Genomic DNA, 17,159 nt, shown 5'->3' on the forward strand with positions numbered 1-17,159 from the left:
AAAAGTCAGCAGTAACATTCTGAGCAGATGAACCAAACAGAACAATCACTATTTAAATGGGACAAACTCCTTTAGCCATAACCTGGTATCTCACATAGGTGTGGATTTTATATAAAAATATTAGAAATACAAGTATCAAATAGAAAATCGTTAAAGTGTATATGACATGAAAAATATTTTCTGCTTATTTGAAAGGCCTTTCGAAATACAGAAGAATGGCGTTTTTCTTTTCGAAATATCTTTTTTCGTTTCAGAGATATTGACGTTTTTGTATTATGCAAATTAGATCAGTGATGACGTCATAAGATTTGACTCTAAAAAATGGTAAAATACTGAATAAACAATATCTCTAAAACTATTAAAGCAGTGCTCTTGGAACTTGGCACCACAAATGTGCATCACAAAAGAAACAAAATGTTACTCTTAGGGCTGTTTCCATGACAACAGTTTTGCCGCTGGTGCTGTCTCAATAAAAACTGAAATTCCCAGTTTTTGTCTGAAACCAAGAACCATCTAGCGCAGCCAAACCGATGGTGGGAATTAAGACAATATGGGAACTATGTCTGTTCTAAGCAGGACCCTTTGTCTCACTTTAGAGGTCAGATAGGGGGATATTTGTCTTTTTGACAGAGAGAGACTGGAGCTGAAAGAGTTGCTATGGCAACAATACTAAGGGTGTCATTTTGTTCCTTTTGTGATGCACATTTGTGGTGCCAAGTTTCAAGAACACTGCTTCAATAGGTTTAGAGATATTGATTATTCAGTATTTTACCATTTTACGGTCAAATCTTATGACGTCATCACTGATCTAATTTGCATAATACAAAAACGTCAATATCTCTGAAACGAAAAAAGATATTTCGAAAAGAAAAACGCCATTCTTCTGTATTTCGAAAGGCCTTTCAAATAAGCAGAAAATATTTTTCATGTCATATTAATAGAAATTACCTTGTAGGTTTCAGTAATGAATAAATGTAACTTAACAAGTGATTTAATAAAATACAAATTCTTGCTTGATTTCTTTTTATGTGGAGGGGGACAGGGGGGCGGGAGCCCGGGAGAAAAGGGGCGGGAAGCGGGAGGAGAGAAGTCGGGAAGCGGGATTCTTAAGGTGGCGGGAACCGGGAGAAAACGAGTAAAATTTCGTAACATTTAATTATATTTCGCAATGGACATGGAACAAACAGGAGAGAACAGCTACGGAAAGGAGCGGGAGGTGGGAGTAAAAGGTACGGGAAGCGGGAGTAAAACGTACGGGAGGCGAGAGGTTCAGACCCCCCTGCTCCCCCCCCCCTTTTATGTTAAAAGGCCAGGAAGTTTAAATGACAGCCCCAATAAACATAATATTATTTTCTCTCTTCAAAGTATCAAGGAGCTTTCCTTCGTATACAGGACTGTTATGTCTTCTATCATTATAAATATACACATTTTGGTAAAAAAATGGAAGACTCTTGGTTAAGTTAAATATAACATCTTCATAGATAATATTTCAGAACTCAATGGAATGTTCTCTATCTTTAGACCATAACTGTCCTTCTCTGTTTCGTTATTAGCATTCACATAAATGATATCCCTTTAAGAACTAAAACGATAACAACTTGAGTCAATTTTTATCAGTTACATGTGTTTTCCTTTGTAACTGATATTTAAAGAACAAAACATGGTTCAATAACCAAACACAGGGGTGGGTGGGTCTCCTGCTACCCTTCAATCGAGGTTGCACTGATAGTATGACCATTCACCATCAGTCCATTTCGCACTTTTCAAATTGATCGACCTTTTTAAAATTGCCCTCTAGCTGCTGCTGGGTTGCCTCACAGTGAGCAACTTTTCTCTTTAGCTTCTTTTTTTCTTCACACAGTAGTTCTTTATTCTGTTTCAGCTCTTCAAGGGACCTCTCCTTTGCTACAATCTCCTTCTTCAACAAGGCCAGTTCCTCTTTCTTTTGACTGAGAGCCATTTCCTCTTCACTCATTAGCTGCCCCAACCTTGGAAGTCTCTCTTCTACTTGGTCGAGTTTGTCCAAGTATTGTTTCAGTACCACGCCTACAATGTTCTGCTTTGCAACGACATCCAGGGCAACTAATTCAGTATTGACAAATTCTAGAAATGAGTTGTCAGCATCTGAACAAGTTTTCACTTTGCTGGGGCTGGATGTGTTGACCTCCGCACAAGACTCTTTAATTTCAACTTTGCCTGGCGTGGACAAGTCTTTTGGCTTCTCGCTTGAATCAGACGTCTGTCTGGTATGCTGTGAAAAATCTTCACTTGACAATGAAAAGGCCTGTGTTATGCAGGGTACCGGTACATTGTCATCTGAATGTGTCAGAGCATGGAAGTCATCTTCATGTCCTTGATTAAACAATGGGACAGTCAACTGTGGGAATGGGTTCTCCTGATCCACTGCATCAATATTTTTAGCTTCTGTTGAATGTGAGAGGGACAAAAAAAATCAAAATTTTACTCGATAGAATTTTTCCTTTTTTCACAAAACGTTGATAATCATTACCAAAAGTGATCCGTTAAGAAAAATGTTGGGGTCCATCCCTTTATAAAGAGTGAAATTGCAAGCGGAGTTTACAGAATGGCCACCTTTATGTTTTAAAAAAAGTTTCTTCAGCACACTCGCTCCATGCATGACATGGTGTAACCTTGCGACATGAATTATGTCAAGGATGGACATAAACATTTAGCGTGAATGACCTTAATTTTCCTTACCGATGCTACACATTTTTTCAACAAGACAATATCCCCTAGTTGACAGCTTTGTTCTCAATAAGTGTCTGCTAAACCTTTTTTTAGAGAAAAGTGAAAACCCACCCCGTTTTTTAAGCTAGAAAAGACCCACTTTCAATCTCTCCTCCCCCTCCCCTCTTTGAGCAGTGATTGGCTACCTTTGGATCCATTGTTCCATGTTTACATTGACAATTTTGGAATGTAAAATGGTGGGGTGGGGCAGACTCGTAGCCGGTCACTATTTAATAGCGAAGCACGTGAGGTCTTAAAATAGAATGCAAATGAATGTAACCTCCACGAGGCTCAGAAAACATTAGCGTATTCTGAGAGAAAAAGAAGGAATCTAGGCGAAGTTTTCGTTTAAGGAAAGTGTTTTAGAAACGACTGTTTGAGAAAGTGTTTTAGAAAAATCGTCCGCCTTTTCGGTTTGTTTGTCTGAGTCTTGTCTGAGTGGTGACATCACTCGCGTGCTTTGATATTGTTTCAATTGTGTGCCTCAATCCACCCATGTATCCAATCTTCATTCCCCCCACCCCCACCAAAAAATCATGTTAATATGACTGGGTACGAGTTGGCAGGGGGGCAGTAACATTGACAGGCAGTCATCACAAGGAAGGCCACAACAGTTGATTATTATTATTACTAGTAGTAATCAGCGATTGGGGGAATGCGTTCGAGTAAGGCTTGAAAGGAGGGGTAGTTTTTGGCGTTGACTGAGATTTCCCCTTTTTCTTGTACAATTTGTTGGTGATGGGACAAAAGAGGAAGGTGAAATGTTTGTAAGAATAATTTAACAACATTGATGGCGAATAAACTGTGAACAATAACTATATCAATTCCAAGAATAAATGACAATTGCTTGTCTTTGAATGTGTGTTATGTGTAACACACACAAGTATGAAAGTAACGACACAGTTCAAAGTTCAAACTTAAACTCAGCTGTGGCACTGTTCCTTTAAGGTAACAGCAACATGTGAATTCCATAGAAAGCACTTTTAACTTGAAACAGCAATATATTGAAGTATGAATTAATATTGCAGAATTTGCTTTCAACTAAAAATACTTATTTACTGGATAATTACATTGTCACACCAAGTTCCTGGTGTTGACATTTGCTGAATGTAGTCTTGCCAACTATTGTCAGAAACGCTCTCAACATAAAATTTTGGATGATTATTCAAGTGCCTAATACCAGCAGCACGAATTTGAAAATGCAACTCTGCAGTTCCATACAGTTGGTGTGAAACTGACCTAAAAAAACAGTCTCCACTCCCACCAACATCATAAGGCATTAAACTTATTAATGAAAGTCTCTCATTGAGAGATACCCAAGGCAAATTACAACTGTCGTTTGCAGGAAGCATACCTCCTTTTAAATTTGAACTTTGGAAAATATGACCAAAAGCGCTATTGTGACTGAAGTCAGACTTTGTTGGAAGCATGTCAATTGATAACTCTTTCTGTTTACCAGTGCAATACTTGTATCTTTTTACTTTCTGTTTGTTTATGAAAAAAACATATTTACTGTAAAAATGTTCAGAGTTACACAAAATAAACCATTTCTTGTAATTGCTACAAAAATTTCTAATAAGTGAGGAGCTTGGGAAATTATGTTTCAGTAGTTTTTGAAGTCTACTTCTGTATTTCTTTCTTCTAAGCAATATAGTGACTCTACGAACAGAAATTCGAGATGGTTCTCTGTCTCGTTTCCTGTTGCTTTTTTCACAGCCTGAGATTTCTCAGCATTTGTAGAGATCATAGCAACAGAACAACTCCTATCGCCATTCTTTCCAGCTACAACACGGAAATCTCTTTCATATCTCTTTATAAGCTTACTATCATAATTATTGTGGGTATCATTTATCGAAGTCTGGACAGAACTCTGTGCACGACGTGATTTGGTCACGTTATACAAAAGAATGCTTCCTGTGCCGCATTTACTCGACTGAACAATGGTTCGGTTGTATTCAATCGCTTCATCTGACTGAACAATGGTTCGGTTGTATTCGATCGCTTCATCTGCTCTGATGTCGTCGACACCGTGCAAATTTTTAACGCAAATGCGTTAAACATCTGATCACAAGTAATGATCAAGTGGCTCAACAGCCGCCGAGCTACATAACTCGGAAAGTTTGTTATTTGATCACAAGCCATGATCAAGTGGCACAATGGCCGCTGAGCTATACAACTCAGAACATTTGCTATTTGACCACAAGCAACGGTCAGTTTTGTTCGCAGTTCAGCGACCAAAGACGACAGAAGAGGCGATTCTTGTACGAGAACGAAAGTAAACAGTTTTACTAAGTACACAATCTAGTGACCAAACGAAATGTTCTAGCGAATTTGTGAAGCACGCGTGCAGAACAGCGACCAAAGACGACAAAAGGGATGATTCAATGCGAAAACAAGACTAAAATATCGTCGCACCAGTAACCCGGCCGAGACTTGCCCCTGCAAAAATCAGTCAGGGCGGCCAATTTGGAGTCCATACACCTGCGCGCGCATTACGGCTCGATTCATTCCGCATAACAGTGCAGAGGCCTACCAACTCAAAAGACACAGGACGCAAAACAGAATTAGGCTTGCGCTCTCCTTCGTCGAACGCAATTATTCTCAACCTGTCCGCTTGCAATGAATTGGAATTTTATGTTATAAAGTATTATAAGGTTATATGGTAAAATAGGTATTCTTCAATGAACTTTCTCACCTTGGTGTGAAAGGCGTTCATGATTTTTATCCGCCTCCGGTGAGAGTGAAAAGATTTTCACAGCATTTTGTGGATCAGTCTCCCAAGCGAGAGAAACCACCGTTTCATTTTGCTTGTTCGTTTCGTCAGCCATTGATTTCCCAGAGAATAACGCGTTCTGTACGAATTTCAGCAACTCGAAGCCCCACGGACTGTCCCGGGCCAACATATGCAAAACAGAATCCCCGTTGTTGTCTTCGGCGGCGTTGATGACCTCTGTTACTTCATTTCTGGTGAATATGGCAGCAACTTCGAGTTCCAGCAACTTGTTAATCATGCTCTTGAAGCAGAATTGATGAAACAGCACTTTCTTATGTTTGCCGTCGGGCGAGCGATTTAAAATCATGTTTGCAGCCGCCACGTGAAAGACTGTGCGGCCATTGTTATCCGTCGCCGCCAAGATCTTGGGATGATAATCAGCAAGGATGTTCAAAATGCGCTGAAATACCTTCTCTCGATCTGTATACTTGGTCAATTTACCTTCAAAAACTGCCGCTTTGTTGAATTGTGTTTGTGCAAAATGCAAAGCTGTCTCGCCATGTTCGTTTACTGCGCGCGGATTAAAGTTGTTCAGTAGCAGGCCTTTTACGATGCCAATCTTCCCAAAAGCACAAGCTAGGAAAAGCAGGGGTCTCCTCAGCTCTTCTAAAGGATCGGGAATGTCACTGTCTTGATCCCAACCAGACAATTTGGCAGATTCTATGAGCTTCTTTAGTGCAAGAGGCAAGTCCCCAGACCGTTGGATTCTCGCATTCGCGCAACGACCATCCATAAACATCGCTGCTACCAAATCGTGATGAGAGAGGTTGCAGTTGCTTGGACAGAACGGGGTGTGACACCTCGATGTTAGTGTCGGCGGTACTGAATCCATTCGCAAATAATGATGTCAGTCGTTTCGCCTACAAGTATTTTCGCCTACAGGTTGATTCGCCTACAGTGAAGTCGATTCGCCTACACGACCTGAGTTGTTTCGCCTACACAAAAGTCGATTCTTTACAGTGCGAATACTCGAGCTGGGTCAGTTGCAACAAAGTTAACCAATCACAACGCTAATTGAGAACAAAGAATGGCGACCTTTTTTAGAAATGGACCAATAACGTCCAAGACCGCAAACAATAGATTTGCAACAAAATTTAAACAGTCAACAACGTTTGAAACAGTTGCGGACCTCTCAGGAAACTTGCCTTGTATTTGATTGGATAGTTTCGATCCTAAATTTTCACTGACTGCACCGAATTTTCAGTAGCGCTCGTAAAACCGTAATCAAAAGTTGGCTTTCACAGGCTGAAAAATTCTTCAAAAGAAATTTTCTGATAAAATTGTATTGCTCTTCGTTGGTGATAGCACAGTAAAGAATAACGAAGGACGCTTTTATTCACGACAAGCGCGAAACGGGATGGAATTGTTTCAAAGGACGTCTCAAGTGCCAATTCCGTCGTATGCAGCGTCTTATGTCGCATGTGAGCAGAAAGTGAATAGAAACGTTCTAGATTTCATGTTTGAAAAGTCAGTTGTTTTCACTCTTCTAAGTTACATACTCGTGTTTGTTGTGATTATTTTTTGTTTCTGACGAAAGACAAGGCAAAAAAGATTTGGGATGCCGCCACAGCGACAACTGACCTTGCATATTTTATTAATGGCAATTTTGCTTTCGCCGCATGAAATGAATTTTCTCCCATAAAAGTTTCAGTGACTTTAGCCTGTGGTAATTTTATGACCACAGAAAGATTGAAGACTCAATGACGAAACGGAACAAACTCCTCTTTCACGAAAGCCGTGAGTTTACAAAGTTGTAACAGTAGATAACCGACAGAAAATGAGTCCGTGAGCAAACAAGCGAAAACAACATTCGACCTGATGTTTACATTTCACGTGGCCTCAAATCGTGTCAAAAAATGTAAAGTGGTAACTTTTGGACAGTTATACGGCATTAACCGACGATATAAGTATTGTTTTTGTGAATTTCAAAGTCATACGAAGGTGTAAAAGCAATTTGTTAACATTGGCGAGGAAGTGACTCGCATCGATTTCAAGGCAACAGACAGAGCAAAGCTACTGAAAAGCTAGAGCGAAATGAAAATAATTACGGCGTGAATTTGATTTCACAGTCTTCATTTTATTTCCGGAGTGAAAATTTTCAAACAAGAGCGAACACAGTGTGGAATATTCAATTCACAGCTCCTGGCCGTGAAGAGAAAAATCACGGTTCGTAGTTTGATTTGTAAACTTTTCGCGAAGATGATATTGTAACATACATCTTGTATAACTTGTCTAATAAGGGCCTCTTCACATGAGCCCGGTTTACGAGCTGTCTCAATTACCAGGACGAATTTTGACCTCTGTTCATATGGAAAATTTTAGCCCGGTTGACGGGGATAAAATTCAAGAAACGAAGGCAAAGTGGCGACACATAAAGTTGCATCTTTCGCGACTATCGTAGCTTTATTGACCCATGTAACTTTATTAATAAAGCTAATTCGCATATTTCTGAAGTGGAAATAGATACAAGGCAAAATTAAACCATTTGGACCGCCCAATTACGAAAGGGAAGCTATTTTCTCAAAAAAAGTTGCGTCCCTTTAGGGCCTCTTCATATGATCCCGGTTGACCGGGCTGGCCCAGTTACCGAGATCTCGGCTCCCTCCTATTTTCTTGTAAAATTTTGGATGTGTTCATATGAGAAGGTGGGCCAGCCCGGTTACCGATATCTCGGTTTCTGCAACCGAGATCTCGACAACCGGGAAGAATATTTTCCCATATGAACGCTCCAGCCCGGTGGCCGAGACGCAACTTTTTTTGAGAAAATAGCTTCTCTTTAGTAATTGGGCGGTCCAAATGGTTTAATTTTGTCTTGTATCTATTTCCACTTCAGAAATATGCGAATTAGCTTTATTAATAAAGTTACATGGGTCAATAAAGCTACGATAGTCGCGAAAGATGCAACTTCATGTGTCGCCATTTTGCCTTCGTTTCTTGAATTTTATCCTCGTCAACCGGGCTAAAATTTTCCATATGAACAGAGGTCAAAATCCGTCCTGGTAACTGAGACAGCCCGTAAACCGGGATCATGTGAAGAGGCCCTAACTTTATCTATCTACGATCTCTATCTACGACCTCTTGAAAATTAAGGATCGAAACTAACCAATCAAAAACAAGGCGAGTTTCCTGAGAGGTCCGCAACTATTTGCAACGTTGTTGAGTTTTCAAATTTTTCTGTAAATCTATTGTTTGCTTTCTTGAACGTCATTGGTCTGTTAACGAAAAAGGTCGACATCCTTTGTTCTCAATTAACGTTGTCATTGGTTAACTTTGTTCCAACTGTCCCGGTTCGAGTATTCGCACTGTAATGTTCTCGCTGGTCACGCGTAATGTTTGACTAGTATGGACTAGGGGAAGACACAAGGCCTGAGACCGAGAAAGGATGTTCTCGCATCGCGCATAGCTTAGCGGTGCTACCTACGAAAAGAATTTTTTTCATTAAGGAGGCTCGATGTAGTTTTTTTAGCCGAAGGGTGGTTGTTTTGAAAATTAAAATTATCTAGGAAGTTAGCCTGCGAATACAGCCGCCTCTCATTCCCGTCCCGCAACGAAGAGCGAAACAGGAAGAGAGAAAGTCTCTCTTCCTGTTTCGCTCTTCGTTGCGGGACGGGAATGAGAGGCGGCTGTATTCGCAGGCTACTAGGAAGCCAATGTTCGATTTTTGCCAAAATACACCATAATGATCAAATATGACCAAATTTTAATTTTTTACTCGTCACTTTGTCACAAAGGTTACCATAGCAACCATTGACGTTTTCTTTTGTTCTCAAACAAGCTTGGTTTTCTCGAAATCTAGACTGACACTTGATATTCATTTTTTGATATGTTCAAGTACAGTTGATTTACTACCTGTGCTCAAAATTTTAGGAAAATCTGTAAGAGCGTTTTAGAGTAAATCAAGAATGAAGTTTTTGGTATTTTCTTATAATTTCTTACAATCGGCAGTCGATATATTTTAACAAATTAAAGCAAAAAGTCTTTCGCTTTTAGTTAATGGTCTTTGATGGTGTAAGTATTTATATTTCAGTGAGAGAAACTGTGCTCAAATAATACGAAACAATTTTAAGGCGCCTATTTTATATTAAAATGGTGTTTTTCTGAAAATTTCATTCTTGATTTACTTGAAAACGCTCTTACAGATTTTTCTAAAATTTCGTCAACAGTTAGTCAATCTACTAAACTTTAACATATCAAAAAATAAACACCAAGTGTCAGTCTAGATTTCGAGAAAATCAAGCTTGTTTGAGAACAAAAGAAAACGTCAATCGTTGCTATGGTAACCGTTGTGACTAAGTGACGGGTAAAAAGTAAAATTTGGTCACATTTGATCATTATGGTGTATTTTGGCAAAAATAGAACATTGGCTTCCTAGGTAATTTTAATTTTCAAAACAACCACCCTTAGTCTAAAAAAACTACATCGAGCCTCCTTAAGACATGAGGCAAATGTGTTACTCTGATTGCTAATTAGCCTTCTTTGTTGAGAAACTCACAAGTATAAACAATAGAAATATGTTTCGAACGTCGCACATGCCAAACAGTGAATGCACGCGCGAGCGAAAGTTATCTTTATGGAAAAAAATAGCTGTTACTGTCAAAAATGTCGCAAGTACAAACAATAGAAAATGTTTATACACTGTAATAAAGAAACAAAAAAAAAAATTCACAAGTACCTTCACGGGCCACTGTTCAACTGCATGGTTAAACACTTTACTTTACATCGATATCAAAGTCAACTTAGTCTGATCGCTCTTTATTTGTTTTCTTCGGCGAAAATAACACACACATACCATCAAGTTAAGGTAAACTTTATTAATATTGAACTTTATTTAGGTATTCCTTTCTTCTATCTTTCGGAACATAGCAAGCTTTGATGTAGGCGAATCGACTTTGGTGTAGGCGAAACAACTCAGGTTGTGTAGGCGAATCGACTTCACTGTAGGCGAATCGACCTGTAGGCGAAAATACTTGTAGGCGAAACTACCGGATTCCCATGTTTCACTACCAGCAATGAGGCCTTTCCCCGGGGGCCTTCCAAGGGGTAACAGCGACAAGCGACGCAGCCCCGAGTCTTGGCGACAGCGGAATTTCTAAACAGCGACAAGCGACATGATTGCGGCATTGAAATGCGACAGCGACACAATAAACGCTAAAAAAATGACAGCGACATGATTGGAAGTTGTGCATTTATCAATAATAGCTAGAAAATGGTGAGTAAATATACCCTAAAAATAGCCAGTGAGTGCACGAAATGGCATTTCGGAGAGCTTAGATTTTAAAAATTGCCCCCACACAGGTTCGCTGCTCTTGATGAATTTGTACTAGCCTGATTAAAGTGTGGCTAAGGCCCTCTGATTCTCTGACAAAACAGTTTCTCGTGAAAAGAGAACTCAGCGATGTTTAAACCGATGACACAAACTGCCAACTGAGATGCGGCAAAAAATCGAACTTAAAATAAATCAAAGATCTCTTCGAGATATCGACTTTTTTTGCATGAAGTTAGTATGAGTAGAAGGTTTATCCTGGGCATTGTTGTTCGAACATATCATGGAAGAATTCAAACGTCTTTCAGTTCAAGCATTTTTTTATTTTCGCGGAGTAAAATGCTGTATTTGTCAGTCGCGACGGCTGGGTGCTTTGCGACTCATATACTTTGGCTTGGTTAAAAAAGGTAAACTTTGACGTTTGCCTTTAACATGTTTAATCGAAATAGTTGTTTCCTTTAGAGCTAGAAAGATTTCTACTCGGCTTAATGCAGAAAAATAACGCCTGATCGCAGGTTAGGTTACGCACGACAGAGTTACCTTTTGTCTCGTCACGCAATCTTAACCCCACATTGAGAAGTAAATTTTCGTTTGGATATTACCAAAAGCCGCTTCTCCTCGCGTTATTCTTTACCTTACGGCTACACATGCCATTTCTAACGACTACATTTCCAGCAAAACAGTTGCTGTTTATTTTTCTAATGGCGATGCATTAACTTCTGAACAGAAGAAACGTTTAACGTTTACTGTTTCCACCGGAAGTAATTTCACAACAGGCTACAAAAACACTTATAAATATCACTTAACACATTTAATGATGTTGCAATTAGCGAAGCGCACTAATGACGTCACAGAATTTGACCCCCGGTGTGAGTCAGATAAAATTCGGACAAACAAACCGCTCTCTGTAAGAGCAGTGTATGGTTGGCGGCCACTTTGGAGGCATATTTAGCGATTGTTTCACAAAACCATGGCCAGATTGGCTCGGAATTCGGAAAGCCTTACCTGTGCAACGTAGAAAGCTCAAACCGTGATTTGAAACAAAAGGTTTGTCAAACAGAGCGATTATTCAATAAATGTGTAAAATGTTTTACTCTCAGTTATTGAATGGATTATAAAGGCCCGATTTGCTGCCGGGATTTGCTGAAAGAAAACATTTATTTTTATGAGAAATGCAAAACGTTTACACTGTTCTTAGTGGCACATTTTGCAACACAACAGAGCTAACCTCAGATTTATGCCACCACAAAATTACACAAAGAAACGCTCGTGACGTCCGATCGGTCCCCTTGCTTGACCCGAATATTTAAAGAGGTCAATTTCGTTACACAATTGTCGCGGCAAATACTATTTAATATACACTGATCGAGCTCGGCAGCTGTAGCTGCAGTCTGTAATAGTAATGGGGATAAATAACAGCTTTATTAAAATCAAACCCGCCGTCAATTCCATTAGAAAGGCGTTTGAATAGCATAATATTTTCGCCCTCTATCTATCATGTGTCGAAACAGATCGGATGGCCGGCGATCAGTGCCGTCAAATTCGGGAAGAATTCTGAATTTCTTGCAACCGACGATCTTTCCGGGGCCTAAATGAAGCAAACATACAAGTGCTATCCTTCGCAATTATATAATTCGATAGTAATTCGCTATCCGCCGCTTAAATTTCTCGGCAGCCTGAATAATTTTGCAGTGGGAATCAAGGTGTCATTGCCGGATCTTCGACTAATAAATTCAATTTTGGGCCATTTTTTGGATACCTTCAATCTGTTTTTCAATTACTAAAGCAAAAAATGCTTGGAATCTATCATTTTTCGAGCCTTTCGAGAATCTCGGCCTCAAATTGTGTCTTTCTCGCCCTTTTTTTCTTGTCAAGGATGCGTCCCCTCCATACAAAGCCTTTGCCGAAACTAAAATTGTTGTCCGACTCACGCGGGGGGGGGGGGGGGGGGGGGGGGTATCATGTGGCGAAATCTATTTTTAGTAATAGTGCGCTTCGCTAGATGATGTTGCAATTCTAAATTGTGCAACTCAGCAGAAATAATCAATTGTCACGAAATGAGTTCCTATTAGCAACGTTTTAGTGTGTGAAAGACAAATTTGCGTTGTTAATCGTTTTAGGTTAAATTAATATTAGCGCCTAAAGACTTGTACTAGTAAAAATTGCGTTCTTAATCGTTTTAAACTTCGCTGCCTTCGAGCGCTGAACCCCTTACATTCTTAATTGGTTATGTGACGTAAGATTTGGGCTACTCACGTTTTTGATTCTTATATAACGTTTGTAAATTGACAAGTCACGTTTTTTCTACAAGAACGGAAGTGCTGAAGCACAACTATAGAGTGACACTTTACAAGTCACGCGCTTTGATCACCCACAGCGGAAAGTATTCCCTTGAGAAATTAAAACAGTCCCTTGAGAGTTAACAAGAATGCGATCCCTTCCGGTTCAGATTTTAGCTCATGTAAACGCTATTCTCCTACTTTTTGCTTGTAAACAAGCAAAAAAAAGTCGAAAAAAGGAAGCCAATCATAACCATCTGTAAAAGCTAACAGGGAAAACTTGAAGCTTCGGTGTCAACACTGTGATAAAACGACAGCGACATTTACAGCCGTTGGTCCTCAGAAGCATGCGACATTGCGTCACGGATACCCCCCTTAATTGGAAGGCCTCAAAACCAGACTTTTGTTTAGGGAAGAGGGAATAACTGTTCTTACGCTGCCTCGTCCCCAGTCGCTCGCGATCGTTGGGAGAAACGTTAGTTAATCATTGAGGAAAGCGAGGGCGAAGGGATACCCTTCCCATCACCCACCGCTCGCGCTTCGCGCTCGCTCCCAATCCCCCTACTCGCGCTTCGCATCCCTGCCTCTCTCCAAAATCCGCGCGGCCTTGGAAAAGCCTGTGGAGGAGGCAGGTTCTTACGTAAAACTTCTTTTCGTCGTCACCAGTTTTTGGTGTAACTCTCGAACAGATTTTATTCCTTTGAAAATTGTATAAAATGAAATATCGATTTTCCCCAAAGATGAGAAACAATTGGAAGAAATGCACCACTTTGAAGAGGAAAACAAAGCAGAGATGAGCTCAACGTAAAATGGTTAAACGTTTATACATCACCTTAAGGTGACTCGATCGAAATAAATGACGTGTTGTATGCCTGTCAAAAATTTCTAATAGATTCGCCATTTTTGACTCGATTTCCCTGAAACTTTTAATACGCATTAATACGCATGTCAATATGTCGATGTAATGATTGCGAGTTTTGCGCGATGTTACTTTTATTGAACACACCTATTTGGATAAAACTGCTATTTACAGAAAACTGAGCGCTAAGATTTCGTTTAAACTACTGCAATTAGCTCATTATGACATCTTATTATGACTCTCTAAGTTTCCAAAAAATCGTCGGAACGGAAACCTCGATACAATTTTATCATCAAAATATTAATCTTGGGCAAACTTCGAGGCTTGGAACGCACCATTGCTTAAAACAACCGGAACATTAAATTGAACATCTTACACAAACTTTGCGCTACTTTACGTTTCTGGGGCTGCCTTGATTATGGGTTAAAATGCACCCCCCTTATCCATGTGTAAATTCTTCAAATTCTCGTCAATTCCATTGAGCGTAGCTGTAGAATCCAAACAACAACATGGCCGTGTTCACAATGGAGTTGGAGTAGTGCTTCACTTTAAAACATTATTTCATCCATATCAAGGCAGCCCCAAAAACGTAAAGTAGCGCAAAGTTTATGTAAGATGTTCAATTTAATCTTCCGGTTGTTTTAATCAATTCGTACGGTTCGTTTTCATGTAATTTAGAAAAAAGTGAATTTGGCGACCTTCCTACATTTTGACGCAAATGGTGAGTTTATAATATTTGCTCAAACTTTTTTATCGTTGCAAATAGCCGAATGTGATTTGGAGCTGTTAAAACTGATGCATTAAACTTTCTTTGCCTTCGGTTATGATATATTTTGGGCGAAATGTGGAAGCGCTGGTGCGTTCCAAGCCTCGAAGTTTGCCCAAGATTAATATTTTGATGATCAAATTGTATCGAGGTTTCTGTTTCGACGATTTTTCGGAAACTTAGAGAGTCATAATAAGATATTATGAGATAATTGCAGTAGTTTAAACGCTCAGTTTTCTGTAAATAGCAGTTTTATCCAAATAGGTGTGTTCAATAAAAGTAAAATCGCGCAAAACTTGCAATAATTACATCGACATATTGACATGCGTATTAATCTTCGATAAATTTCGAGTGAAATGCGAAAGTTTCAGGGAAATCGAGTCAGAAATGGCGAAGTTATTAGAAATTTTTGACAGGCATACAGCACGTCATTTATTTCGATCGAGTCACCTTAACAATGACACGAACAAGTAATTTTCGAAATTCAAGAAAATTGCGCGTTCCAATGCAAGGAAAAGAGCAACCTTGTTCCTAAGGTGTCTTTTTCATGACACCCTGCGAACGAAGTTGAGGGTCGGCTTGGAAAGCGACCCAAAATTTCACTATAGTGTGGGGGGGGGGGGGGGGATGGGGAGGCGACCAGGAGGGCTTGATCCCAAGAGAAAAGGGGAGGCGGGAGAAGAAATGGTGGGAAGTGGGATCTATCGATCCGGGTGAAACTGAGTAAAATTCCGCAACATTTTGTTATATTTTGCAATGGAAATGGGACAAAGATGAGGGAACCACTATGGAAAAGGGCGGGAAGCGCTAGTAAAAGGTAGGGAAGCGGGAGGTTCAGAACCCCCCCACCCCTCCCCATTTAGTCGGAACCTCGCTAATGCTATCACTTCTCGTGAGATACAGATATGTGTGCAAATCAGTAAGGATATTTTATAACACGCTTGATTTTGGCACTCCAGGACGTAAATATTGATAAAGCTATTCCTCTATCTGTAAATGAGAAGGGAGGTGGAATGAAAATCCTTTGTGTAGAACGGAACATTTGCAAATAAAAACCTTGAGAACTATCGCAGCAGCTGTTAGTCTTTATTGAACAAAAAAAATTATACACAACAGAAGAGGTTACACAGTCATACACAATCTGTGTCACAGTTACTTGGGACACTTGGCCATATGTCCCTCACCCGGAGTCAATTCGCGTCCAAGCAGGCGAAGATAGTCACGCCAGAATGTTGCAAACAGATACGTCACGTTGCTTAGCAACTTTTGCGGCGAAATCCGCAAACCAAATCAATTTTGGCGGCAAAAAATGACGTCATCAACTGGTTGGGAAGGAGTGGTACAAAGTGTCCACATAACTGTGACTTGGATTGTAGTTTTCAAGGCGTTAAATACAGATCTTTTGCTTTTCACACTGTTTCTCGTTTCCTAATCTAATTCTTACTCAATAATAATTAAAAGTTAAAGAAATGAAAAGCGTATTGTGTTCAAATTCAACTAAAGACTGTGAGATCAGCCATTTTGCAAAAAGAAGGGATTCATGATATCTTTTTGTTAAAACTATTAAATAACAACATTGAGCAAACCTAATGTAATCACTAATCACAAACAATACTATCGCTGCTTCTACTCATATACACTGTTACAGGTCAGGCAACATTGAGCTATAGAAGAAACTCTCCGTCTCTCTTCCGTGTCGAACAGCATAACGTGACACACCTCAGTCAAGACTGAACGACTAAATAACCAACATTACCTTGAGTTTTCTTCTAAAATACCTCAAATAATGCTAGATTTCAAACCTAGATTGCACAAAATCAAGGACAAAAAACCGTTTTACATCATTTTCATACTTTTTCTTTTTCAAATATATACAACTTAATTTTACGACAGACACCTCTTGGCCAAATAAATCATCGCTGCTAGTGTTAGAAGCACCAGGGCAAATAATTGATGGTTATAGTTTTATACGAAATGCATAGGTAATGTAGACATAATACAATGCTTACCAACACATGTACGACGCACATTTTCAAACACACTTGTTTGAAAACACTGAGCCAATCCGTGACGGTGAGGTATTTGAACAGTTTAGAGCATATATCGAGCTCGCAACTAACGTTGTATAAGAAAGACGGAAAGGCACGGAAAACGATACAATTAAATACGTTTGCATTAAACATTTGTCCACACATATGACTTCTAGCTTTGTATTATACGCTCTGCATGTATTTGCATCGAGCACTTCTACGATTGTGTGAAACCTTTTACATTTTTCTTTCTTTATTATACAACTATCTGTAATTAATTTATATTATTAGCTGAGATATCTAACATCAAGCATATTTAAATTACACCAAGATTTTTAACAATGCCAGCTAGTACCAAAATGATTAAATACTAAAATAGTGCGGCTGATATACCAGCCCAGATCAAAACGACAGAAACTTGCTATAACTGTCACAAATAGA

General features: G+C 39.5%; 1 protein-coding gene across 1 annotated transcript; it reads right to left on the reverse strand.

Moving 5' to 3' along the window:
• Nucleotides 1-6,461, reverse strand: LOC144666016 (uncharacterized). The gene is made up of 2 exons (XM_078527367.1): nucleotides 5,444-6,461; nucleotides 1-2,424 (listed from the first exon to the last, which is right to left on the reverse strand). Exons 1-2 carry the CDS (start codon nucleotides 6,351-6,353, stop codon nucleotides 1,745-1,747), a joined length of 1,590 nt encoding a protein of 529 aa, XP_078383493.1. The 5' UTR covers nucleotides 6,354-6,461; the 3' UTR covers nucleotides 1-1,744.
• Nucleotides 6,462-17,159: the final 10,698 nt, after the last annotated feature.

Source organism: Oculina patagonica, chromosome 9, assembly GCF_052425735.1.
Source record: "Oculina patagonica isolate OP01 chromosome 9, crgOcupat, whole genome shotgun sequence".
Taxonomy (NCBI): Eukaryota; Metazoa; Cnidaria; class Anthozoa; order Scleractinia; family Oculinidae; genus Oculina; species Oculina patagonica.